The sequence below is a fragment of the Oncorhynchus masou genome, chromosome 8 (assembly GCF_036934945.1).
Source record: "Oncorhynchus masou masou isolate Uvic2021 chromosome 8, UVic_Omas_1.1, whole genome shotgun sequence".
Classification (NCBI taxonomy): Eukaryota; Metazoa; Chordata; class Actinopteri; order Salmoniformes; family Salmonidae; genus Oncorhynchus; species Oncorhynchus masou.
The window spans coordinates 10,848,172-10,875,323 of record NC_088219.1 but is presented as its reverse complement, the minus strand read 5'-3'; the positions used below and the strand labels follow the sequence as shown (position 1 = coordinate 10,875,323).

The window sequence follows — 27,152 nt, the reverse complement described above, 5'->3', positions numbered from 1 at the left end:
TTCATGGTCAAAAATGCTGCAAAACACTACCAAAGGACACCAATAAGAAGAGACTTGCTTGGGCAGAGAAACACTAGCAATGTACATTAGACCGGTGGAAATCTGTCCTTTGGGCCAAATTTGAGACTTTTGGTTCCAACAGCTGTGTCTTTGTGAGACGCAGAGTAGGTGAACGGATGATCTTCGCATGTGTGGTTCCCTCCGTGAAGCATGGAGGAGGAGTGATGGTGTGCTTTTCTGATGACACTGTCTGATTTTATTTAGAATTCAAGGCACACTTAACCAGCATGGCTACCACAGCATTCTGCAGTGATATACCATCCCATCTGGTTTGCACCATTTTTGTTTTTCAACAGGACAATGACCCAACACACCTCCAGGCTGTGTAAGGGCTATTTGACCAAGGAGCGTGATGGAGTGCTGCATCAGATAGCCTGGCCTCCACAATCACCTGACCTCAACCCAAGTGAGATGGTTTGGGTTGAGTTGGACCGCGAAGTGAAGGAAAAGCAACCAACAAGTGCTCAGCATATGTGGGAACTCCTTCAAGACTGTTGGAAAAGCATTCCAAGTAAAGCTGTCATCAAGTGGCTACTTAGAAGAATCTCAAATATAAAATCTATTTTGACATAACACTTTTTTTTTGGTTAATACATGATTCCATATGTGTTATTTCATAGTTTCAATGTCTTCAATATTATTCTACAATGTAGATAATAGTAAAAAATAAAGAAACTCTTGAATGAGTAGGTGTCAATACTTTTTACTGATACTGTACATCAACTAATTCTAGCCAGAGCAAGATGAGCTGAAATATATATATTTTAATTTGACCTTTATTTAACTAGGCAAGTCAGTTAAGAACAAATTCTTATTTTCAATGACTGCCTAGGAACAGTGGGTTAACTGTCTGTTCAGGGGCAGAATGGCAGATTTGTACCTTTGTCAGCTCGGGGGTTTGAACTTGCAACATTCCGGTTACTAGTCCAACGCTCTTACCACTAGGCTACCCTGCCGCCTCAAATATGCCAACTGTATAACAGTCGTTCAAGTTCTTGTTAGCTAACCAAATGACACCTGCATCTCTAGCTGTGTATAGCTACTGAAAACAATGAGAGGAAAAAGTCAGTCACTCAACCACTCCTCCAATGACATGACATCCTCCTAGCAGCTAGCTAGCAAGCTATCTAGCCTACGGTAAGCCCTGTCTTTTTAACTTGTTACATCAACAGATATGCTAGCATATTAGCCACATTATGACTGACCTGTGATCATTGCCTTTGCTAGTTTGATTGTATTGACGTTCCCAGCCTTAGTTACGTTTGTCAATTTTTGTCAAAAATATTGAGTCATTGAAACAGTGCATCTGTGATTTCCAACCTGATAGCAATATTGTTTGGACTACCAAGAAATGTATTGGTGAATTATATTAATCATGCATTGAACTGAATCATCTATTCTGTTAACAATGTCTTAGTGTACGTCATGGAATATAACCTATTTTTAAATACTCTTATAAAGTTGGTTTTGTAGCATAAACTGGGAATTTCATATTTTTGACTGATATTATGATTGTCTGTTTCATATCTGCAAAGTAGTTAAAACCGCTGTCTGTTCCACTTTTTAATGTCAAATAGCAGCAGCCAGGTGTAACCTTGCGGGTCAGTGAACAGCAGCAGTACAGTGACGTTGTGGGAGCAAAACATACACACTCACTCTAGTCCAAGGGGTATTCAACTCTTCTCCTGCGAAGTCCGGCTGTTTTTCTGTCCTACTTGATAATTAATTGCACCAACCTGGTGTCTCAGGTCTAAATCAGTCCCTGATTAGAACAATGAAAAAAATGTGGTGGAACTGGCTTGGGCGCCTGAAGTTGTTTGAGGGATCTAGTCCATGTAGTGTTGCCCCACTGCATACAGGAAGATGACTGCCCAGACACCGGTAGGCTAAACTCAGAGAGACACACACACTGAGTATACCAAACATTAGGAACACCTTCCTAATGTTGAGTTGCACCCCCCCCCCCCCCTTTTGCCCTAAGAACAGCCTCAAATCTTCAGGAAATGGATTCCACAAGGTGTTGAAAGCGTTCCACAGGGATGCTGGCCCATGTTGACTCTACAAGGTGTTGAAAGCGTTCCACAGGGATGCTGGCCCATGTTGACTCTACAAGGTGTTGAAAGCGTTCCACAGGGATGCTGGCCCATGTTGACTCTACAAGGTGTTGAAAGCGTTCCACAGGATGCTGGCCCATGTTGACTCTACAAGGTGTTGAAAGCGTTCCACAGGGATGCTGGCCCATGTTGACTCTACAAGGTGTTGAAAGCGTTCCACAGGGATGCTGGCCCATGTTGACTCTACAAGGTGTTGAAAGCGTTCCACAGGGATGCTGGCCCATGTTGACTCTACAAGGTGTTGAAAGCGTTCCACAGGGATGCTGGCCCATGTTGACTCTACAAGGTGTTGAAAGCGTTCCACAGGGATGCTGGCCCATGTTGACTCTACAAGGTGTTGAAAGCGTTCCACAGGGATGCTGGCCCATGTTGACTCCAATGCTTCCCATAGTTGTTGTCACATTGGCTGGATGTCCTTTGGTAATGGAAAAAGCAGGTGTTCTTAATATTTTGTATTCTCAGTGTATATTTATTGGCATTTGGCACCAATCCAGTCAGGTATTGAAGGTTATCTAAATAATGTACTAGCAGGAAGTCAGGAAGTCAGTCAGATTATTAACGCACTAATCAATTAGTAAACCCCATCCCGTCTCAAAGGATTACAGTATGTGTGTGTGTGTGTGTGTGTGTGTATATTTTTGTGAGCCTGGTGTGAGTGTTTTTACATGTGGCTGTAGGGTCTCCATGGTGACAAGTGTGTGTGTGGACACAGACCCAGTGATATGGCAGAGTGTCTGGTGTTTTTGTCCGGCATCCTCTGTCTCATTGAAAAGTTTGAATTTCAGTGGTCCAACCAGAGAGGTAGATGAGCTAAGGTGGGGTTTCCCAAACTCGGTCCTCAGGACCCCAAGGGGTGCATGTTTTGGTTGTTGCCCTGGTGCTACACAGCTGATTTTCAAATCAACTAATCATCAAGGTTTGATTTGAATCAGTTGTGTAGTGCTGGGGCAAAAAACCCTTGGGGTCCCGAGGACTGAGTTTGGGAAATCCTGAGCTAGGAAGAGGAACATTCCCGTGTGTGTGTGTGTGTGTGTGTGTGTGTGTGTGTGTGTGTGTGTGTGTACACACACTGCACCTTTTCCTGCTTTCCCACTCACAGTTCTGCAAACATGAGCTCAGCTCCATAGTGAACAAGGTTTCCGCAAGCACAGCAATATCCTCCGTGTGTGTGTTTTTGTGTGTGTGCTTGTTAGAGATGGAACGATTTGAAAGAGAGAAGACGTGTAGTGATATGAGGGAGAAAAGAATGTGGTAAGTGGAGGAGAAATAAAGAGCGATGGAGCAGGAAGGTGATGATTGGGTCATGAGTGTTCTTCTTCCAATCAGAGGATGAAGGGTTTCTCTGTCGTCAGCTGTTGTATCCAGGCTTTAACAGCTCTGAATATTATATTATTAGCTTATTGGAACCACTCATCATTATACAGTGGGGCAAAAAATTATTTAGTCAGCCAACTTATTTTCCACCATAATTTGCAAATAAATTCATTAAAAAATCCTACAATGTGATTTTCTGGATTTTTTTTCTTCTCATTTTGTCTGTCATAGTTGAAGTGTACCTATGATGAAAATTACAGGCCTCATCTTTTTAAGTGGGAGAACTTGCACAATTGGTAGCTGACTAAATAATTTTTTGCCCCACTGTATATAACCTTATCTATTCTATATACATCTGCTATCTATATGTTAGGATTAAATGGCTGTGATTTGAAATTAAATTGATAGATTGCATGTGATCATGGAAGGATTCAATCTTGTGTGTGTGTGTGTGTGTCCGGCTCATCAGGTTAATCAAGGGCACTACAGCAGCATCGCTGCACACTACTGAGCCATAATCAATCTAACCACTACACCTCATGGTCTTTCCTCTATACCACATAGTTGAGGGTCGAGGACAACAGACACAAACATTCAGCCAGACACACCCTGAGACTATACAAGCAATTACAAAACATCATACACAGACTAACACACAATGTGGTAGGATTAGGATGCTACTTGTTGTCATTTGACAGCTGAGAATATGAACATGTTTGTTGGTTTAAGCCTGTATTTTCCACTACATGAAATGTAGGCGTAGGCCACCTAATACATTGAAATCAACATGCTTGCTTCACAACCAGATAAACAACCCCGGATAGGACCTGGCTCATGTTCTGCTCGTGTTATCTGATTGCTGTTGGATTTCCCAATCTTTGTTCCGTGTTTTGTTTTCGTCACGTTCTTACTGGAAGGAAGCTGAAAACAGCCGTGTCGTGTGTCGCTGCCGCAAGGCAGAAGGCGACCTTTTGGCGCAGATCTAGGATCAGCTTTCCTCCACATCCTGTAACCATAACGATCATTGGGGAGAACCACCAACGCCGATCTAAGATCAGTGTTTATGGCTTCAGCGCGACACCTTCTATCCCTGCGGAGCCTGGATTGAAGCACATGTGCGCAGTCCCCTCCCTTTCTCCCGGGAAGTAGTATTTACCGCAGCCCAACTGCGGGTTGGGAACATTCAGGAGCTCATCATCTGAACAGAATGCAGCTCACAGGGATCAGTCTCTCCAGCCTCTTCATCCAGTCAAGCGTTTATTTGGCACCGATAATGAAGTGTATCTGAAGAGCGAATTGTGAAACGTTGATCTTCTGTTTTTATATTGATTTTTATTTGTTTACATTTTATTATGTTAGTGTTATTACATATGTTGACTTTGGACTAAACACAGCGGACTCGCGTTGTTTGGTGTGCTAGTGATTTGGTGCTCGTGCTTGAGCCGTGTATCTGGATGAAATAAGAGTTTGAGGTTCTAAAACTAGACATCAGTGGCGTGTTTTTCGGTGTGTCCCCGATCGTGGTCAGTGCTGTACAGCGGTTCATGGTCACCCGTGCGTAACCAATCACATGGCCGCTCTGGAGTGAAGCAAGCCTCGCCACAGAACCACAGGTCGACCCACTCCCGTCCTCCACATCGCAGCGATGCCTCCCGGTGTTGTAGCCCCGTCTCCACGGAGCTCTCCGGTCCGGTGCTTCTACGCCTTGACACCGTACTTCATAGAGGACTCTGTCATCTCCCAGAGCAAGATTGATCAGCTGTAAGTTTGCAGTTAACGGCTCCAGTTGAGCCCTGCTCCCATCTCTACCTTCATATACCCCAGTCAGTTTGCAGCGAAGCAGACAACTCAAATGCTGCATTTACATTTAGCTACATTTTTTATTTCGCCGTTATTTAATCAGGAAGGGCTCATTTGAGATTTTGAAATGTACTTTTCAAGAGCGTCCTGGCCAAGATAGGCAGCACCATGTCATTACACATTTAGACAGACATGAAAACTACAGGTGATCTAGTAAAAAAAAACATTAACAAGAGTATAACAATATCATAAAACATCAAATTAAAAAACATTGACAGGTCAGGGAATCAGCCTCAATCTTTCATCAATGATTTAAAAACACCAATCGGGACAAGTTCTTCCAGTTGAACATTTTTTTTAAGGTGTTCTAAGACGATGGCGCAGAGTACATAAAAGCCCTTTTACCAAATTCAGTTCAGACATTTGGAACAGTTAGCAGGATAAAGTCCTGCAAATGAAGGGTACCTACCACATTTCTGAACAATAAAAATGTCCAAATAAAATGGTAGGAAACCCCAAAATGGCTTTGTAAGTAAAAGTATACCAGTGACTGAGTATAAGATTGAGTAGAGAAGGCCAGCCGATCCTTGTATATAAAGTGCGGTGGTGCGTGAGGGTTTTGCAGTTTTAAAATAAATCTCAATGCTCCATGATAAAGTGTGTCAATTGATCTCAAACACTGAGCGGAAGCATTCATATATAAAATAGCCCCGTAGTCTAGTATAGGCATAAATGTAAGTTGTTGAATATGCAATTTAAGAGGCCGTAATCAATTAAAATTCCAAGATATATATGAGGTTACAGTCTCTATCTCATTGCCCTGACAGGTGGTGAAAGGTTCAGAAGTTTATTTCTTGCTTTCAGTATTGAGGATAAGCTTCAATTGACACAAGGTATGTTGTGCTGTTTTTTTTTTGTCAAGGGCTTCAGTGATATAATTTAAAATCTTCATGGCTGTTGTAATTGTGCTATGCTTCTTCCTGAAGCCCGACTGGTACATTGATCAAATAGAGTTAGTATATAAAAACTATTTTAGCTGTTCACTCAAAGGTTTCAAGTATTTTCACCAGGAGTGACAGCTTTGAGATTGGCCTATAATTATTTAAGAGTTGGATCTCACCCCTTTTAAGTGGTAGGACAAATCCTGATTTTCCAGATTTTGTGAATTTCATTACATTCCAGGGTGAGATTGAACAGAGATTGTAAGTGGTTCAGCTACGAAATCAGCTGCCAGTTTTACAAAGCAGGGATCCAGAAGATCAGGACCTGCAGGCTTTCTCCGATCTAAGGATATCTGGGCTTTATGTACCACCTGTACTGAGAATGGCAAAAAGCTGAAAGTTTGACCAGCTCTCACTGGTTCATCCACACAGGGTTGTACAGAGACAGAGGACACTGAATCAATCAGCCTACCAGATGATACAAAGTGCTCATTGAAACAATTCAGCATTCCAGTTTTGTCATATTCAGTACATGTGACAGTAATTTCATTAACATTGCTGTTACCAGACAGACTTAATAGCCTTCCAGAACGTTCTAGGGTCATTCAGGTTCAGTGGTAACACATACAATATTCAGACTTGGCCTTCCTGAGATGAAAATGACACGTTTCATAACTGGCTAAAAAGAAGCCAATCAGCATCAGAACATGATTTCCTTGCTTTAGCCCAGGCTAGATTACGTTCGTGAGTAATACAAGACAGCTCAGGAGAAAACCATGGATTATCCCTCCCTTTAACCCTGAAACTGTGGAATGGGGCATGTTTGTTTACTATTTGGAAATATGAAAAGAATATGAAATAATTTCCAGGCAGTTTCCACATCCGGAATCAGCTTTAATCTTGCTCCAGTCGAAATAAAAACAAATCATGAAGAAAGCCTGCTCATTAAAATACAGCCTGGATTCGGACCAGGGTGTCTGTAGTGATGCCTCTAGCACTGAGATGCTGCAGTGCCTTAGAGCACTGTGCCACTCAGGAGCCCAGATAATGTGATTTAACCACAGATTTTTGGTGTCCATTACTTACTGGGAGTTGCAGGTCAAGTCGTGTTTGGTGTAGGACAGAGAATTCTCGACTAACCTTAACTTGGCGATATCATCTGGGTATATTCTAAGATGTCGTTGCGTCCAGTTGCAGGTGGTGCGTTTTTAATAATGGAACATATTATAAATTCAAATTATATATATATATATATATATATTTTTGCTCCATGAAGTAATCCAACCATGTCTACGCTTCCATTTTTATATTTCAAATCTCTGCTCACTGAGACCAATGTGCCGCATGTCATGATGACACTCGCCTGTATCGATCAACGAGGGAGAAGATTTGAAATGGACAAGATCGTTGCATACAAATTGTTGGATTACTCTCTCTGTTTCTCTCTTTGTTTCTCTCTCGCTCTCTCTGTTTCTCTCGCTCTCTCTGTTTCTCTCGCTCTCTCTGTTTCTCTCGCTCTCTCTGTTTCTCTCTCGCTTTGTTTCTCTCTCGCTCTGTCTCTTTCTCTCAAGTCAATTTCAATTCAAGGGCTTTGTCATGGGAAACATATGTTAACACTGCCAAAGCATGTGAAGTAGATGATAATAAACAAAGATGAATTAAACAATAAAAATGAACAGTAAATATTACACTCACAGAAGTTCCAAAATAATAAAGACTTTACAAATGTCATTATGTGCAAATAGTTAAAGTCCAAACGTACGTTTGGGAAACAGGTTTACATTGCCAAAGCAAATGGAATAGACAATGAACAAAAGGGAAATAAACAGGGGAAACATTAGTAAACAGCTGTCTCTGTCTCGCTCTCTCTGTTTCTCTCTCTTTGTCTCTGTCTCGCTCGCTCCTTCTCTCTCTCTCCCTCTCTCTGTTTTTCTCTGTCCCTCTCTGTTTTTCTCTCTCTCTTTGTCTCTGCCTCGCTCGCTCTGTTTTTCTCTCTCTGTCCCTCTCTCTATTTCTTTGTCTCCGTCTCGCTCGATCTGTTTTTCTCGCTCTGTCCCTCTCTCTCGCTCGGTCTCCAATTCAAAGGGCTTTATTGGAATGGGAAACATACAGTACCAGTCAGAAGTTTGGACACACCTACTCATTCAAGGGTTTTTATTTTTATTTTTGCTATAGAATAATAGTGAAGACATCAAAATTATAAAATAAAACGTATGGAATAATGTAGTAAGCAAAAAAGGTACTTAATTGTTTCCCAGAAATGATTGGATATTGTGATTTAAATGGGTCCATTTGATCTTTAAGTTGCAGTGCATTTATGTAAAAATTAACTGGGGAATAGTATTCGGTTGAAAAATTGATAATTGGTGGAGTACTGTGGAATACCTATACCCCAGTGAGCCTCCCAGGCCCATGTTGCCAGGGTTAAGAACATGCATTCTAATATGAGTAATATCACCTTTTGTTTTGTTTTACACACTTTAAACGTATTCAACGGATCCGTTGGCCAAAAGTCGTTTAAACATTCAAACGTCTTTTTAATATATACATTGAGAACCCCTGCAGTAATAACATGTAAAACACTTTCACATGTTTCCGTAAGTGCAGCTACATGGCCTTCTGGGTTAGTTAGACCGATGGGTAAGCCCATAGAAATATCATTACTTTATCTAATATAGGTTTGTGCCTAATGTATAAAGGCCAAAGCCATAAGCTAGTGACTCTACAGTAGAAAGAGAGTGGCTGAATGAAGCACTGTAGAGGAGGGTCAGGTTTAAAGATGGCCGTGCAGAGGTCTCACACACATTGTTTTCTTGACCTGTGTTTTTAAGCTCCTCTCTCTCCCCCTCGTTCGTTAGTTAGTTTATGAGCATGTCCAGTACAGTTAAGCCACCACAAAATTGGAACCAGCTGTGTGTTTGAAAGCACATTTCTGTGTGTGTCTTTGTGTATTCTCTCTCCCTGTGCGTGTCCCCTCCCTGTGTGTGTCCATGTTATGGAGGATGGTGTGTTGTCACGATGAAAGTAAACAGTGTTGCTCAGGTTAAAAACCCATAGATTCAGAGTATGGAAAAAGTGTATTTTGTCCACAAACTGTGTTTTGTGTAACGTGTGGTAGGGAACATGGCAGAGGTATTAAGTGGCAGGTGTGTTCAGTGTTTTGGTCTGAAAGCGCAGTTTGCACTGCTTCAGACCCATACTGTAGCTCAGTTTCCCACATTAATCTACGACCTTCAGTACTGTATTCTACTGCAGACCAGTACTCTACCTTCAGTACTGTATTCTACTGCAGACCAGTACTCTACCTTCAGTACTGTATTCTACTGCAGACCAGTACTCTACCTTCAGTACTGTATTCTGCTGCAGACCAGTACTCTACCTTCAGTACTGTATTCTACTGCAGACCAGTACTCTACCTTCAGTACTGTATTCTACTGCAGACCAGTACTCTACCTTCAGTACTTTATTCTACTGCAGACCAGTACATGAATGCCTTTAGAACTGAGGTCAGCTTCAGCCTGCAGGATAAAACATGGAAGCCCACCGCAAGTAGACAGTTGGGAGTACAGTAGATTACTGTACAGTAGGAGCCTTGTCCCAAATGGCACCCTATTCCCTATATGACGCACTACTTTTGTCCAAAGCCCTATGGGCCTGTACTGTTAAGTCGTCTTTCTGATTACTGTAGGTATTCAGTGATGGCCTGACTTACCACATCGCTCCGGCCAAATACCACACCTACTAGCGTTTCTTCCCTGGAGCGATCTGTAGAGCAGCGGAATTCAATTTGGGATGAGTCTTTGTGCAAATTCAGTGATACAGATGAGATACATTTACAACCATGTTGAAGTTGCACTATGCAGAAATCGCTCTACCATTTTCCTGGTTGCAAAAATGCTAATAGTTCGCCTAGTTTCAGTTTGTGTCAAAACAAGCAAGTTTAGTGTAGATAATCATTGTACCATCTAAACCACTGTAAAATCTGTTCCACAACAAAAAATATAGTATTTTCAGCTGTTTGAAGCTGGTGTGCAAAAACTAAACTTAAGAACAGGAAGCATATAAATGGTGCACATAGAACAGATCTACCACTTAGACTTGTTTTCAATGAGAATGACAGATCTATAACTCATATTTCTGTGAGAATTTGGTCTGGTCACCACCCCAAAGAAGTTTCATATTGCAGCTTTAAATTGAGATGTCAGCCAGGCTCATTTGTCAGGCTCAAGTGCTCAGGGTGTTTGTGTGGAATTGTAATTTTAGACGGGATGGGTGGGTCAGGCGCTCCACCTGGCTTTGCTGTTTTGGTACTAGGTTAGTTTGACACCAAGGACGTCCATTGCATGAGAGCACACACACACACACACACACACACACATACACACACACACACATACACATACACATACACATACACACACACACTTGTTTTACTCTCATTGTAGGGACAAAACAATTTGATCCCCATTCAAAATCCTATTTTCCTTAACTTAACTCCTAACCCTAGTTGTAAACCTAAAATTATTTTTCCTTGTGGGGACCGGCAAAGTCCACACTTGTCCGAATTTTCCTTGTTCCTTCCTGGTTCACACACCCCTTAGCCTGTAGCGTTTAAGAGAACATCGCCCCTTAGCCTGTAGCGTTAAAGAGAACATCGCCCCTTAGCCTGTAGCGTTAAAGAGAACATCGGCCCTTAGCCTGTAGCGTTAAAGAGAACATCGGCCCTTAGCCTGTAGCGTTAAAGAGAACATCGGCCCTTAACTTGTAAGCGTTAAAGAGAACATCGGCCCTTAGCTTGTAGCGGTAAAGAGAACATCGGCCCTTAGCTTGTAGCGGTAAAGAGAACATCGCCCCTTAGCCTGTAGCGTTAAAGAGAACATCGGCCCTTAGCATGTAGCGGTAAAGAGAACATCGGCCCTTAGCTTGTAGCGGTAAAGAGAACATCGCCCCTTAGCATGTAGCGGTAAAGAGAACATCGGTCCTTAGCATGTAGCGTTAAAGAGAACATCCTGTCATCAGACAACAACCCATATGTAGTGGTGTGCTAGAACCTGGAAGCGAGTCAGGGGCACGGAACGGTCTGCTTTTGTTCCGCTCTGTCTCTCAGCGACCTCCTCTTCCCCCTGTTATTCCTCAGCTACACTGCCCTGCCTCAGGGGCAGCAGACTGGGCGGTTCTACCATAATCGATATGATTGTATTGGTTGTTGTGAAAGCATTTTAACTCTTCCTCCGCTCCATCTCTCCCTCTTGTCCCTCACTCTCTCTCCAGTATCAGTGAGAGCTTCCTGACAGTGAAAGGCGCCGCCCTCTTCCTGCCCCGGGGAAATGGCTCCTCCCCTACTTCTGCTTCCCGCTTCGCTCAGCTCCGCAGCAAACATGCAGGTACAGTACGGAGTAGACACGTAATGGGAAACTGAGCACGGTAGTTTCATGTCCAGATCAATCATTGAAATGTATTTTATAAAGCCTTTTTTTGACGTCAGCAGTTGTGAAACCAGTTATGTGGCTTAGACCGCAAAGAGCAAGCAAAGCACCGTGGCCATGAGAAATTCCCTAATTGGTGTTTCAATTAGAGGAGCGAGTAATGAAAAGATGCCCGTGATAAAGCATTAATGTGACAAAGAGAAGAGATTAGCATTTATTAATGAGCAGATATGCAAAGTCTGTACATGCAATAAGGATGCTATAGAGTGGAATGGTACAGTGTGGTTGTTATCAGGGGAACACAGAATGCAGTGTTAAGTGTTTGTATGTGTGTGTGTGCGTGCGCGCTTCTCTCCAGGTGACCTCCAGCAGCACCTGCAGACCATGTTCACTCTCCTCCGACCAGAGGACAACATCAAACTGGTGAGTAAACACACACACACACACACACTGCATGATCAAAACACAAACATAGTTCTCGTCAACGTAATAGTCAAGATCTGGTTTTCACGCTTCCTTTCCTTCACTCTCTCTGTACTTCCCTCCTCCTTTCTCTCTGTACTTCCCTCCTCCTTTCTCTCTGTACTTCCCTCCTCCTTTCTCTCTGTACTTCCCTCCTCCTTTCTCTCTGTACTTCCCTCCTCCTCTCTCTCTAGGCTGTCCGGTTGGAGAGTACCGTGTACCAGGGGACTCGTTACATGGTGGTGGTCTCCACTAACGGCCGTCAGGACACTGAGGAGAGCTTGGTGCTGGGTATGGACTTCAGTCCTGCAGACAGGTGTGTGTGGACTCAGAGATCGTGTTGGACAATCACAGAGCAATGTGGTGTAGTAACACCGGCTTATTGTGTTGGTCTTCCAGCTCGTGCTCGGTGGGGCTGGTTCTCCCTCTATGGAGCGACTCACTGATACACCTGGATGGAGACGGGTAACAATGTCTCTCACACATACACACCATACTGACAGGGACACACACCATACTGACAGGGACACACACCATACTGACAGGGACACACACACCATACTGACAGGGACACACACCATACTGACAGGGACACACACCATACTGACAGGGACACACACCATACTGACAGGGACACACGGCATACTGACAGGGACACACACACACACACACACACCATACTGACAGGGACACACACCATACTGACAGGGACACACACCATACTGACAGGGACACACACCATACTGACAGGGACACACACCATACTGACAGGGACACACACCATACTGACAGGGACACACACCATACTGACAGGGACACACACCATACTGACAGGGACACACACCATACTGACAGGGACACACACACACCATACTGACAGGGACACACACACACCATACTGACAGGGACACACACACACCATACTGACAGGGACACACACACACCATACTGACAGGGACACACACACACACCATACTGACAGGGACACACACCATACTGACAGGGACACACACCATACTGACAGGGACACACACACCATACTGACAGGGACACACACACCATACTGACAGGGACACACACACCATACTGACAGGGACACACACACCATACTGACAGGGACACACACACCATACTGACAGGGACACACACACCATACTGACAGGGACACACACCATACTGACAGGGACACACACCATACTGACAGGGACACACTCATCTCCACAGATGTGTTTCACAGGACTTTCAGGAAAAGGGGACCTTGTAAATCCTTATGAGTGCTTATTTCTCTCTCTCTGTCAGGGGTTTCAGTGTGTCCACTGATAACCGGATCCATGTATTCAAGCCTGTGTCGGTGCAGGCCATGTGGTGAGTACACTCTTCATAAAGTTCTGTTTTTGGTTTGTTTCCACCATGCTAGCTAATGTCTGAGGCACCTCTATGTTATTTTACCTTGCATATCATTTACTGTTTGATCTTCTCAATTTCTCATCAATGTCACACACCCCCCCCCCCCATCCATCCACGGTCTCTCCATCCTTCTCTGCTGATCTCTCTCCATCCCTCCATTTCTCTCCTCTCCCAGGTCTGCTCTGCAGTCGCTCCACAAGGCGTGTGAGGTGGCTCGTTGCCATAACTACTTCCCCGGCAGCCTGTTCCTGACCTGGGTCAGCTACTACCAGAGCCGGGTCTCCTCTGACCAATCACGCATCAACGAATGGAACGCCATGCAGGACGTCCAATCACATCGTGCCGACTCTCCCGTGATGTTCTCTGACGTGTGAGTGTCATAAACGCGCTGTGTGACGCGTGAGTTTCACCCTTGATGTTTATTTCCCGTGTGCGTAATCAGTACATTGGAAATGTTTATCACTTGAGGTCCCATAATCAACACATCGCCGATGTGCAGTAAAACAAAACGTATGTAGTCACTAGAGACATGTATTGTTCAGATGTTGACTGAGCTACAACCAGCTTCACAAGTCTTCCTGAAATGTTGGGTCTCTGGTCCTGAGGACTAACTATCTCTGTCATCAAGTTCTTGTTTAACGGCCTAATTAAGTGAACGTGGATTAAGAGGGAGGGTTTTAACATCCGTGATGTTTCTATGGACCTGAACGTGACCTTCAAGAAATAGTTGTTGTTGAAATCTAACACAGTGCTGGTGTACACTGTACACACACCACTATACACAACACACACACACCACTACATATTCACAGGTGTGTACCACACAATATTATATAGCTCTGTGGTTTATTGCCTGAAAAAGGGCAGAAGGGGAGGGGCAAAGAAAGGGGAAGGGCGAAAGAAGGGGAGGGGTGGAGGGAGGGGGGGGGGCAAAGAAAGGGGAGGGGAAGAAAGGGGAGGGGCGACGGAAAGGAAGGGGCGGGGCGAAGGGAGGGGAGGGGCGACGGGGAGGGGTGAAGAAAGGGGAGGGGCGACGGAAGGGGAGGGGCGGGGCGAAGGAAAGGAAGGGGCGAGGGGAGGGGTGAAGAAAGGAAGGGGCGAGGGAGGGGTGAAGAAAGGAAGGGGCGAGGGGAGGGGTGAAGAAAGGGGAGGGGCGAGGGAGGGGTGAAGAAAGGGGAGGGGCGACGGAAAGGAAGGGGAGGGGGCGGGGCAAAGGAAGGGGCGAGGGAGGGGTGAAGAAAGGGGAGGGGCGAGGGGAGGGGTGAAGAAAGGGGAGGGGCGAGGGGAGGGGTGAAGATAGGGAGGGGCGAGAGGGGAGGGGGAGAAGAAAGGGGCGGGGCGAAGGAAGGAAGGGACGAAGGGGAGGGGCAAGGGAAGGGGAGGGGCGAAGAAAGGGGGGAGGGGCGGGGCGAAGGAAGGGGCGAAGGAAGGGGGAGGGGAGAAGGAAAAAGGGAGGGGCGGGGCGAAGGAAGGGGCGGGGCAAAGAAAGGGGCAGGGCGAAGGAAGGGAGAAGAAAGGGGAGGGCGAAGGAAGTGGAGGGGAGAAGGAAGGGGGGAGGGGAGGGGCGGGGTGAAGGAAGGGGCGAAGGGGAGAAGGAAAGGGAGGGGCGAAGGAAAAAGGAAGGGGCGGGGCGAAGGAAGGGAGAAGCAAGGGGAGGGGCGAAGGAAGTGGAGTGGAGAAGGAAGGGGAGGGGAGAAGAAAGGGGCGGGGCAAGGGAAAAAGGAAGGGAAGGGGCGAAGGGAGGGAAGGGGCGAAGGGAGGGGAGGGGGAAGGGGCGCGAAGGGAGGGGGAGGGGGAAGAAAGGGGAGGGGAAAAGGAAGGGGAGGGGAAAAGGAAGAGGGAAGGGGCGAAGGAAAAAGGAAGGGGAGGGGCGAAGGGAGGGGAGGGGGGGAAGAAAGGGGCGGGGAGAAGAAAGGGGAGGGGAGGGGCGAAGGAAGGGAAGAAAGGGGCGGGGAAAAGGAAGGGGGAAAAGGGAAGGGGTGAAGGGAGGGGAGGGGGAAGAAAGGGGGGGGAGAAGAAAGGGGAGGGGGAAAAGGAAGGGGAGGGGCGAAGGAAGGGAAGGGGTGAAGGGAGGGGAGGGGGAAGAAAGGGAGGGGGAAAAGGAAGGGGAGGGGCGAAGGAAGGAAGAAAGGGGCGGGGAGAAGAAAGGGGAGGGGAAAAGGAAGGGGGAAAGGGGAGGGGAGGGGCGAAGGAAAAAGGAAGGGGAGGGGCGAAGGAAGGGAGAAGGAAGGGGAGGGGCGAAGGAAGGGAAGAAAGGGGCGGGGAGAAGAAAGGGGCGAAGAAAGGGGAGGCGCGAAGAAAGGGGAGGGGAGAAGGAAGGGAGAAGAAAGGGGAGGGGTGAAGGAGAGAAGGGCGAAGAAAGGGGAGGCGCGAAGAAAGGGGAGGGGAGAAGGAAGGGAGAAGAAAGGGGAGGGGAGAAGGGGCGAAGAAAGGGGAGGCGCGAAGAAAGGGGAGGGGAGAAGGAAGGGAGAAGAAAGGGGAGGGGTGAAGGAAGTGGAGGGGAGAAGGGGCGAAGAAAGGGGCGGGGCGAAGGAAGGGAGAAGAAAGGGGAGGGCGAAGGAAGTGGAGGGGAGAAGGGGCGAGGCGAGGGAGGGGAGAAGAAAGGCGCGGGAGGAAGGAAGGGGCGAAGGGAGGAAGGGGCGGGGCGAAGGAAGGGGGAGGGGAGAAGGGGAGGGGTGAAGGAAGGGGCGGGGCGAAGGGAGGAAGGGGCGGGGCGAAGGAAGGGGAGGGGAGAAGGAAGGGAGGGGAGAAGGGGAGGGGTGAAGGAAAAGGGAGGGCGGGGCGAAGGAAGGGGCGGGGCGAAGAAAGGGGCAGGGCGAAGGAAGGGAGAAGAAAGGGGAGGGCGAAGGAAGTGGAGGGGAGAAGGGGCGAGGCGAGGGGAGGGGAGAAGAAAGGCGCGGGAGGAAGGAAGGGGCGAAGGGAGGAAGGGGCGGGGCGAAGGAAGGGGAGGGGAGAAGGGGAGGGGTGAAGGAAGGGGCGGGGCGAAGGGAGGAAGGGGCGGGGCGAAGGAAGGAGGGGAGAAGGAAGGGAGGGGAGAAGGGGAGGGGTGAAGGAAAAGGAGGGCGGGGCGAAGGAAGGGGCGGGGCGAAGAAAGGGGCAGGGCGTAGGAAGGGGAGGGCGAAGGAAGTGGAGGGGAGAAGGAAGGGACGAGGGGAGGGGAGAAGAAAGGCGCGGGAGGAAGGAAGGGGCGGGGCGAAGGGAGGAAGGGGGCGGGGCGAAGGGAGGGGAGAAGGAAGGGAGGGGTGAAGGGGGAGGGGTGAAGGAAAAAGGGAGGGAGGGGCGGGGTGAAGGAAGGGGCGAATGAAAGGAAGGGCGAAGGAAAAAGGAAGGGGAGGGGGCGAAGGAAAAAGGAAGGGGCGGGGCGAAGGAAGGGGCGGGGCGAAGGAAGGGAAGAAAGGGACGGGGAGAAGAAAGGGAGGGGAAAAGGAAGGGGAGGGGCGAAGGAAGGGGAGGGGCGAAGGAAGGGAAGAAAGGGGCGGGGAAAGGAAGGGGCGAAGAAAGGGGAGGGGAGAAGGAAGGGAGAAGAAAGGGGAGGGGTGAAGGAAGTGGAGGGGAGAAGGGGCGAAGAAAGGGGAGGCGCGAAGAAAGGGGAGGGGAGAAGGAAGGGAGAAGAAAGGGGAGGCGTGAAGAAAGGGGAGGGGAGAAGGAAGGGAGAAGAAAGGGGAGGGGTGAAGGAAGTGGAGGGGAGAAGGGGCGAAGAAAGGGGCGGGGCGAAGGGGAGGGGCGAAGGAAAAAGGAAGGGAAGGGGCGAAGGAAGGGGAGGGGAGAAGGAAGGGAGAAGAAAGGGGAGGGGTGAAGGAAGTGGAGGGGAGAAGGGGCGAAGAAAGGGGCGGGGCGAAGGGAAGGGGAGGGGCGAAGGAAAAAGGAAGGGAAGGGGCGAAGGGAGGGGCGAAGGAAGGGGCGGGGGAGAAGGAAGGGGCGGAGGAAAGGAAGGGGCGGGGTGAAGGAAAGGCGAAGGGGAGGGGCGAAGGAAGGGAAGAAAGGGGTGGGGAGAAGAAAGGGGAGGGGAAAAGGAAGGGGTGAAGAAAGGGGAGGGGCGAAGGAAGGGAGAAGGAAGGGGGAGGGGCGAAGGAAGGGAAGAAAGGGGCAGGGAAAGGAAGGGGCGAAGAAAGGGGAGGGGAGAAGGAAGGGAGAAGAAAGGGGAGGGGGTGAAGGAAGGGGAGGGGCGAAGGAAGGGAAGAAAGGGGCGGGGAAAAGGAAGGGGCGAAGAAAGGGGAGGGGAGAAGGAAGGGAGAAGAAAGGGGAGGGGTGAAGGAAGTGGAGGGGAGAAGGGGCGAAGAAAGGGGCGGGGCGAAGGGAAGGGGCGAAGGAAGGGAGAAGGAAGGGGCGGGGAGAAGGAAGGGGCGAAGAAAGGGGAGGGGCGGAGGAAAGGAAGGGGTGAAGGAAAGGTGAAGGGAAGGGGAGGGGCGAAGGAAGGGAAGAAAGGGGAGGGGAAAAGGAAGGGGTGAAGAAAGGGGAGGGGAGAAGAAAGGGGCGGGGCGAAGGAAGGGAGAAGAAAGGTGAGGGGTGAAGGAAGTGGAGAAGGAAGGGGCGAAGGGGAGGGGGGAGAAGAAAGGGGCAGGGCGAAGGAAAGGAAGGGGCGAAGGAAGGGGCGAAGGAAAAAGGAAGGGAAGGGGCGAAGGGAGGGGAGAAGGAAGGAGAGGGGAGAAGGAAGGGGCGAAGAAAGGGGAGGGGCGGGGAGAAGGAAGGGGCGAAGAAAGGGGAGGGGCGAAGGAAAGGAAGGGAAGGGGCGAAGGAGGGAAGGGGAGGGGTGAAGGAAAGGCGAAGGGGCGGGGCGAAGGAAGGGGCGGGGAGAAGAAAGGGCGAAGGGAAAAGGAAGGGATGGGTCAAGGGAAGGGGCGAAGGAAGGGGTCAAGGGAAGGGGCGAAGAAAGGGGAAGGGAGAAGGAAGGGGAGGGGCGAAGGAAGGGAGAAGAAAGGGGAGGGAGAAGGAAGGGGGAAGAAAGGGAGGGGCGGAGGAAAGGAAGGGGCGAAGGAAGGGGAGGGGCGGAGGAAAGGAAGGGGCGAAGGAAGGGGGAGGGGTGAAGGAAAGGTGAAGGGAAGGGGAGGGGCGAAGGGAGGGAAGAAAGGGGCGGGGAGAAGAAAGGGGAGGGGAAAAGGAAGGGGTGAAGAAAGGGGAGGGGCGAAGAAAGGGGAGGGGGAGGGGAGAAGAAAGGGGCGGGGCGAAGGAAGGGAGAAGAAAGGTGAGGGGTGAAGGAAGTGGAGAAGGAAGGGGCGAAGAAAGGGGAGGGGGAGAAGAAAGGGGCGAAGAAAGGGGAGGGGAGAAGAAAGGGGCGGGGCGAAGGAAAGGAAGGGGCGAAGGAAGGGCGAAGGAAAAAAGGAAGGGAAGGGGCGAAGGGAGGGGAGAAGGAAGGAGAGGGGAGAAGGAAGGGAGAAGGAAGGGGAGGGGCGAAGGAAGGGGCGGGGAGAAGGAAGGGGCGAAGAAAGGGGAGGGGCGAAGGAAAGGAAGGGGCGAAGGGAGGGAAGGGGAGGGGTGAAGGGAAGGGCGAAGGAAGGGGCGGGGCGAAGAAAGGGGAGGGGAGAAGGGAGAAGAAAGGGGAGGGTCGAAGGAAGGGCGAAGGGAAAAGGAAGGGATGGGTCAAGGGAAGGGGTCAAGGGAAGGGGCGAAGAAAGGGGAAGGGAGAAGGAAGGGAGAAGAAAGGGGAGGGGAGAAGGAAGGGGGGGCGAAGGAAGGGGAGGGGAGAAGAAAGGGCGAAGGGGAGGGGTGAAGGGAAGGGGAGGGGCGAAGGAAAAAGGAAGGGAAGGTGCGAGGTGAGGGGCGAAGGAAAGGAAGGGGGGCGGGGCGAAGGAAGGGCGAAGGGAAGGGGGAGGGGCGAAGGAAAAAGGAAGGGGAGGGGCGAAGAAAGGGGCGGGGCGACGGAAGGGAGAAGAAAGGGGAGGGGCGAAGGAAGTGGAGGGGAGAAGGAAGGGGCGAAGAAAGGGGAGGGGCGAGGGGAGAAGAAAGGAGTGGGGCGAAGGAAAGGAAGGGGCGAAGGAAGGGCGAAGGGGAGGGGTGAAGGAAGAGGGAAGGGGAGGGGCGAAGGAAGGGGCAGAAGGGGAGGGGCGAAGAAGGGGCAGAAAGAAAGCTGGAAGGGTCATCGTTTGAAGTTCAGGAAGGAGGGAGGGTGATCTCACACTTCCCGCTGTGTGTTCCCAGGCCGACGGAGAGAGAGAGGACAGAGCGGCTCATCAAGACTCGTCTGAGAGAGATCATGATGCATAAAGACCTTGAGAATGTCACCTGCAAAGAGGTGTGTGTGTTCATAACAAGCTGTCATAGTTTTTACATTTCCTGTTAGTAGCGTGGTGGAAATGCACGTTGTGTGTATGAGTGTATAACCTGCGTGTTCTGTCCTAGATCCGCACAGAGCTGGAGGTGCACATGGTGTGTAACCTGTGTGAGTTTAAGGAGTACATAGACAAGGAGATGATTCTGATCCTGGGTCAGATGGACAGTCCCACCGAGATATTTGACCATGTTTGCCTGGTAGGTCGGTCGATCGATCTCTCTGGCGTTCTCGTCTCTGATTCTATCCCAGTCTTTTCTCTAGTAATACTTATTGTTTAACTGGCTATTATTGTCGTCCATTAAACTGGCTTCCCCCCTGACCTGAAAGTGTAAAGGGACATTGGGAAAAGAAGCTGGACTGGAGTGGAACTGATCTTAGTGGTTTTTTGTTTCCCTCCAGGGCTCTGAGTGGAACTGATCTTAGTGTTTTTTTTGTTTCCCTCCAGGGCTCTGAGTGGAACGCATCCAATCTGGAAGAGCTGCAGAACAGTGGGTAAGGCTTGTTCTAGAGAACTACTGCTCCCATACTGCACTGCTCATACAATTCAAAATCTCAATTCTATTGATATTTCCATTGCCTCTCTATAATGACAACCTGGTCACCTTTCTCCTACCCTTGTTCCTCTTTCTCCCTTCATTCCTTCCCTTTTCTCTCCCTCATTCCTTCCCTTTTCTCTCCCTCATTCGTTCCCTTTTCTCTCCCTCATCCTCCTCAGTGTGCAGTATATTCTGAACGTGACGAGGGAGATTGACAACTTCTTCCCAGGTGTGTTTGAGTATCATAACATCCGTGTGTATGATGAGGAGGCTACAGACCTGCTGGCCTATTGGAACGACACCTACAAGTTCATCTCCAGAGCCAGGTGAGTCACTACTGGACTGGCCTCTGTGGACTCTCTTTCAACGCTCTCTTTCTCTCAACTCTCTTTCTCTCAACTCTCTTTCTCTCAACTCTCACATCTTTCTCATATTCCTAGAGATGGGTCTCTGTGTTTCTCTGCCATCTTTTGTCTATCTCTCTAACGTCTCTGCTCCTATGTCATTACCTTAACCAGTTATAGAGTGTGTCTGTGTTAAATAATGTCTCGGTCTGTGTCCCTGTAGGAAAGCAGGAGCTAAGTGTTTGGTTCACTGTAAGATGGGTGTGAGTCGCTCTGCGTCCACGGTGATAGCCTACGCTATGAAGGAGTACGGCTGGGACCTGGAGAGAGCATTCAACTACGTTAAGGAGCGCCGTGCTGTCACCAAACCTAACCCCTCCTTCATGAGACAGCTAGAGGAGTACCAGGGCATACTGCTGGCCAGGTACACACTGCACTAGCTAACACACGTACCCATTCTCACTCACACACTCTCTCTCACTCAGGTGGCATTGTTTGTCACTCACAGCACATACCTAGTAAAGACGTTCTAAGCAGATGATAGTTGTGAGAAACACACTTTTGTTTCCATGAGACTGACCAGGTGAATCTATGTTTCCTTACTGCTGTTAAATCCATTTCAGTCATTGTAGATGAAGGAGAGGAGACGGGTTATAGGTGCCGGGCGCACTGGTTTGTGTCAAGAACTGCAACTCTGCTGGGTTTTTCACTCAACAGTTTCTTGTGTGTACAAGAATTGTCCACCACCCAAAGGTCATCCAGCCACCTTGGAACGCTTTCAACACCTTGTAGAGTCCATGCCTCAAAGAATTAAGACTGTTTTGAGGGCAAAAAGGGTGCAACTTAATGTTAAGAATATGTTCCTAATGTTTTGTACACGTGTGTGAATTACCCATGAGTCAGGGGAACTACCAATGAGTCAGGGGAACTACCAATGAGTCAGGGGAACTACCAATGAGTCAGGGGAACTACCAATGAGTCAGGGGAACTACCAATGAGTTAGGGGAACTACCAGTCTGGTATGGAGCTGGACAGAGGAGCCTACCAGAAACAAGTATTTAATGTTGATCTCTCGATTCCCTCTTTCTTCCTCTTTGGTCATTCTTTCCTTTCTCCCCTGCCTCTCTCCATCTCTTCCACCCCCCCCTCTCCTCACTACCCTTTCTCCCCCTCTCCTCACTACCCTTTCTCCCCCTCTCCTCACTACTCTTCCACCCCCCTTCTCTCTCTTACCCTCTCTCTCCCCACTACCTTTTCTCTCCCTCTCTCTACTACTCTTCCACCCCCTCTCTCTACTACTCTTCCACCCCCTTCTCTCTCTTACCCTCTCTCTCCCCACTACCTTTTCTCTCCTTCTCTCTACTACCCCCACCCCCAGTAAGCAGAGACACAACAAGCTGTGGCGTTCCCACTCGGACAGTGACCTATCGGAGCACCACGAGCCACTATGTAAGACCGTCCAACACCCCCACACCCTGGGCCGCTCCGACCCTCGTAACCAGGGTAACAGCCCCGCCGCCCCCTCCCTGCAGGAGCTGCTGCAGCCGCTGGGATCCCCCTCCAACACGGGCCAGGTGGTGCGGTCCATCTCTGAGTGTGGGACCCCTTCTAGTGCAGGGAAGGTGGTACAGTCCAGTAGCCTGCCCAATGCTACTGCTACCCAGGAGAATATTCTGGACACTAACCAGGAGACTAGGACTGATGCTCTGTTGACTTCCACAACTGGGGACCAGTCATTGGGTACTGGAGACCAGTCATTGGGTACTGGAGACCAGTCATTGGGTAGTGGGGACCAGTCATTGGGTAGTGGGGACCAGTCATTGGGTACTGGAGACCAGTCATTGGGTAGTGGGGACCAGTCATTGGGTAGTGGGGACCAGTCATTGGGTACTGGGGACCAGTCATTGGGTACTGGGGACCAGTCATTGGGTACTGGAGACCAGTCATTGGGTAGTGGAGACCAGTCATTGGGTACTGGGGACCAGTCATTGGGTACTGGAGACCAGTCATTGGGTACTGGGGACCAGTCATTGGGTAGTGGGGACCAGTCATTGGGTAGTGGGGACCAGTCATTGGGTACTGGAGACCAGTCATTGGGTACTGGAGACCAGTCATTGGGTACTGGAGACCAGTCATTGGGTACTGGAGACCAGTCATTGGGTACTGGAGACCAGTCATTGGGTACTGGGGACCAGTCATTGGGTACTGGGGACCAGTCATTGGGTACTGGGGACCAGTCATTGGGTACTGGGGACCAGTCATTGGGTAGTGGAGACCAGTCATTGGGTACTGGGGACCAGTCATTGGGTGCTGGGGACCAGTCATTGGGTGCTGGGGACCTGTCATTGGGTACTGGGGACCAGTCATTGGGTACTGGAGACCAGTCATTGGGTACTGGGGACCAGAATCCTTCAACAGCAGCAGCAACTACTGCCTCCACTGGTTCCCAGGCCCATGGGGAGTCTGTGTGTTCCCAGTCACCCCCTCTCTCCAACGGCCTGTGTGATTATGAAGAGGACCACTCAACCCCTCTCCCTCAGCCGCGGGCGGCCACCGTGGTGCCTGACAGTTCCACTGTCACCGTGGCGGAGACCGTGCCGGTCAGGCGCCCTCATCCGCCCCCTATCCAACACCACCTTGTCTCCCCCGCCGCCCTTCCAACCTCCTCCGATGAAGACGAGACTCCGAAAGCCAAGGAGCCATCCACCACCTTGCCTAAGGAAAAATACTGCCAGCTGCAGGTGACACCATCCGTGCCTGAGTCATCGTCGATGACCCCGGAAACAAGCACACAAACAGCAGGACCACAAGAGCCGTCCACACCAGTGCCTGACAAGAAACTAGACTGTGACCAGCGGTTACCTGGGGCATCATTGGACAGTTCAGCATCCCAACAGGACCCTGCTCTCGAGGCGGAGAGGTCCTCGGCTCTCAGCACAGACCACATCAACTTCTTCAGCGCCAGAGAGAAGTTCCAGGGCCTTTGACTCAGGATGGGAGGACCCGTTGCCTTTCTGATCAGGCACTGCAGCAGACACCTCAGCCCATACCCAGGGATCCAGGACAGGAGCAGCAGCAGGAGGACCCCTCTGTTGTGGCGACTGGGGAGGGAGAGGGAGGAGGAGGAGGTCGAGGAGAGGAAGAGGGTGAGACAATTTTAATGATTTTGATCAAATCCTATGATGAGTCTTTGCACTGTAATAAAGGCAATTTGTGATTTAATTAGGGTTTGACTATCTGAAGTTGCAATACAACTGTTCCACACAGAAGCATGTTCATATAGAAATACACTCACCGGACAGGTTATTATCCTGTTCACAAAAATGCATCGCTCCTACAGACAGTGAGTCACGTAGCTGTGGCTTGCTATGTAAAGCAGGCAGACGGGCATCGAGGCATTCAGTTACTGTTTGATTGAACGTTAGAATGGGCAAAACGACTGACCTAAGCAACTTTGAGCGTGGTATGATTGTCGGTGCCAGTATCTCAGAAACGGCTGCCCTCCTGGGCTTTTCACGCACGACAGTGTCTTGGGTTTACCGAGAACGGTACGATAAACACAAGATATCAAGTCCGCGGCAGAGAGGTCAAAGGAGAAGGGTGCAAGCTAACAGGCGGGCCCCAAACAGACAGACAACAGTGCAGTACAACAGTGGTGTGCAGAATGGCATCTCGGAATGCACAAGTCGTTGCTCTTTGTCACGGATTACATTACATGCATTACATGCATGCTACATTACAAGCATTTCGCTACACTCGCATTAACATCTGCTAACCATGTGTATGTGACAAATAAAATTTGATTTGATGTGTTCCACTGCTAACAGCTAAAAACTGGATGTCTGTCAGCCTAGCGGGTTAAGAGCGTTGGGCCAGTAACCGAAAGGTTGCTGGTACAAATCCCGTGTCGACTAGGTGAAAAATCTGTCTGTAAGTCAGTCTGGATAACAGCATCTGCTAAATCGGGGATTCCCAAATGTTTTCACTCGTGGCCCCCCTTCCAGCATTGGGGAACATCCCGCACCTCCTGCTAGCACCCACCTCTTTCTATGGACACAAGTACCGTTCATGACACCACAAACTGTTCACACTGCTCTTGTTGGAAAGAATTTTGCTTTAAAGCTTATTTCCTGCAGTTCTTTACATTTTGTCAAGGGGTGCAAAGAGAATTGTTGTGTTTTTTAAAGCTAATTTTCTTGCAATTCTACACATTTTGTCATGTCTAATGTGTATTCATGTGATATTTGAGTGACAAAAAAATTACAAAATCTATGGGCAAAAAAAAAAAAATGCTAACTAAGATGAGCCAGTCCAATCTGCAGCAACTGCATGATGCCATTAGCATGGAACAACATACCCGTGGAACGTTTCTGACTGGTAGAATCCATGCCCTGAAGATATAAGTACCTAATAGATTCAGTTGTGAGTTTTGTGTTCTCCAACATCGCCACCCAGTGGTCTTAGTGGGGATCTTAAGAAAATGAATTTAGGCTACCAACTTGCAAAAGGACTACTTCTATATTGTTATTTATTGTACTGATTGCTGTTCTTCTTTCTCTCAGGAGAGCATTGTCTCTGTTCACCTCATAGTCACAGAACTGGAGTCCATGACGCACACCGTGGCCCCTCCCCCTGGCCCTCCCAGCCAACCAGAGCCTACTGCTTCCCAGGACCACGCAGTGGGTCAGTCAAACCAGGAAGTAGAGGGCAAAGATGCAGAGTCACAACAGGAAGTGGACGTTGTCAAAGAAGAAGTGAAGGACGAAGCAGAAGAGATGGAAGCAGTCTCCCACTCTGCTGATTGGGCGATGGGCTCTGTGCGCCGCGTCACCCAACAGCTGGAGCAGCGAATGAGGCAGGACTCCCCTTCCCCACCTCCACCTTCCCTCCCCCCACCCACCCCCATCGTCGCTCCCCTCTCTTACCTCACTCAAGAGAACACTCCCCTCCTGCCTCTAACCCCTTGCCAGAGACAAACTCCAACCCCCAGAATGCACCACTCGGCCCGCAGGGGTCAGAGGTTAGCACTGTGCAGGAAAAGGGTGGGGGCTGCAGTCCTATGGAGGAAGATGGAGGACAGGAGGCTTGGAGAGGTTTACATGAAGACAGTGTTCAAATGCACAAACACAACCTTAGTGATGGCAGCCTTGCATCTACCCTCCACCCTACCCCCATGACCCCCAACAGTCTTCCCCCATGACCCCCCAACACTCTTCCCCCATCACCCCTCTCCATCCTACCCTAAACTCCGCCCTCGCCTCCCTCTCTTCAGTGGATTTCCTGTGTCTGGAGGGGGTGACAGAGTTTGAGTCGGGCACAGACTGGGACAGTCTTCCGGGTCGAGGACCCCCCGGTGATGATCACATGAGGGAGACATGGGAAACTCTGCGGGAGCTGGGGGCGTTCCTTCGCCAGGTGAGCGGTGGCGGAGCCAAGGTACCCAGGTGTGTGGGCCAGGTGTGGGGGAAGGTACACAGGCGAGGCAGAAGAGGGTCAGGGGTGGCGAAAGGCAGAGAGCCAGGGAGGTGGAGGCACGGATTCGCCAGGCTGGGCTGACACCGCCCTCCCCCTGATGAAGCGCTCTGCCTCATTGGCTAAGCTGGGCTGCTTAGACCTGTCGGCCAATGACCTGACCAATTGGGATATTAGCCCCACCTCTCCGGCGACACCCGCTGTGGAACTTCTCCTTCCTTCCACAGAAGCTGACGAGTCCTCCAGGAAACTGAGGGTGCTGTTTCACAATGCCCTGAGTCCTTCTGTCTCGACCAGCAGGCAAGAGTCCCTCACCAACAGAGCGGAGAGGCCTTGTGAGAGCGGGGACACACCCTCAGAACACTTGCATTCTCCTACGTCCAATCAAGGCTGGCAGAAGGAGAAACATCCTGACTCTGGCCATGCCCTCTCGCTGAAGTCTGACCTGATCTCCGTGGCAACACAACAGCAGTATGGAAGGACACACCCCCTACGTAGGCTGAAGAAACGGACTGTCAGCACCCTCTACCACACTATGTGACCCTCACTGTGTGTGTGTGAGAGAGCGTGAGAGACACAGAGTGATGAGAGCTGGTCAAACGCCAGCAACTTCCCTTAGCCCCGACCACCGTCCCTGGCAGATGATAGTCAGATGTGTGGACAATATGCCGGCCGCCTCTCGGATCATTGGAAGGCTCGATGGATTATAGCGAACACAAAGCTGATCTCTTCAGGGCATCGTGTATGTAGTGACTCCTGGGATGTGTAATGTTTCTTGTTGCATACTGTATGTAGTGTGTATTTGAGTCATTTTAGGATGTGTCCTTTTGTTTTCTATTTGTTGGAGTCTGAACTGTTTGTGAGGCAGAATATCTCCATAAGTTTTAAAATGTTTGTCACTTTTGTGTACATAATAGGAAGTGTGTGTGTGTGTGTGTGTGTGTGTGTGTGTGTGTGTGTGTAGGGGGGACTGAAAAGTGCAGTTTCTCCCTTCCCTTTCTATCAGAA

At 49.6% G+C, this 27,152-nt stretch overlaps 1 protein-coding gene across 2 annotated transcripts in view; it reads left to right on the top strand.

Annotated features, from left to right (window-relative positions):
• The window catches only part of LOC135544065 (protein phosphatase Slingshot homolog), a 43,908-nt gene extending 17,858 nt beyond the window's left edge, over positions 1-26,050 (top strand). Inside the window, exons 1-14 of one of the 2 annotated variants that reach the window (XM_064971432.1) lie at positions 4,453-5,249; positions 11,501-11,613; positions 12,014-12,078; positions 12,312-12,433; positions 12,517-12,582; positions 13,417-13,482; positions 13,700-13,894; positions 19,660-19,753; positions 19,861-19,989; positions 20,238-20,284; positions 20,508-20,654; positions 20,896-21,096; positions 22,051-23,818; positions 25,235-26,050. In XM_064971432.1, the coding sequence (XP_064827504.1) occupies positions 5,134-5,249; positions 11,501-11,613; positions 12,014-12,078; positions 12,312-12,433; positions 12,517-12,582; positions 13,417-13,482; positions 13,700-13,894; positions 19,660-19,753; positions 19,861-19,989; positions 20,238-20,284; positions 20,508-20,654; positions 20,896-21,096; positions 22,051-23,659 (2,970 nt within the window). In that variant the 5' untranslated portion in view covers positions 4,453-5,133 and the 3' untranslated portion in view covers positions 23,660-23,818; positions 25,235-26,050. Of the gene's footprint in view, positions 1-4,452; positions 5,250-11,500; positions 11,614-12,013; positions 12,079-12,311; positions 12,434-12,516; positions 12,583-13,416; positions 13,483-13,699; positions 13,895-19,659; positions 19,754-19,860; positions 19,990-20,237; positions 20,285-20,507; positions 20,655-20,895; positions 21,097-22,050; positions 23,819-25,234 lie in introns of those variants that run through there. The other variant, XM_064971433.1, reaches the window with a different exon arrangement.
• The last annotated feature ends 1,102 nt before the right edge of the window (positions 26,051-27,152 follow it).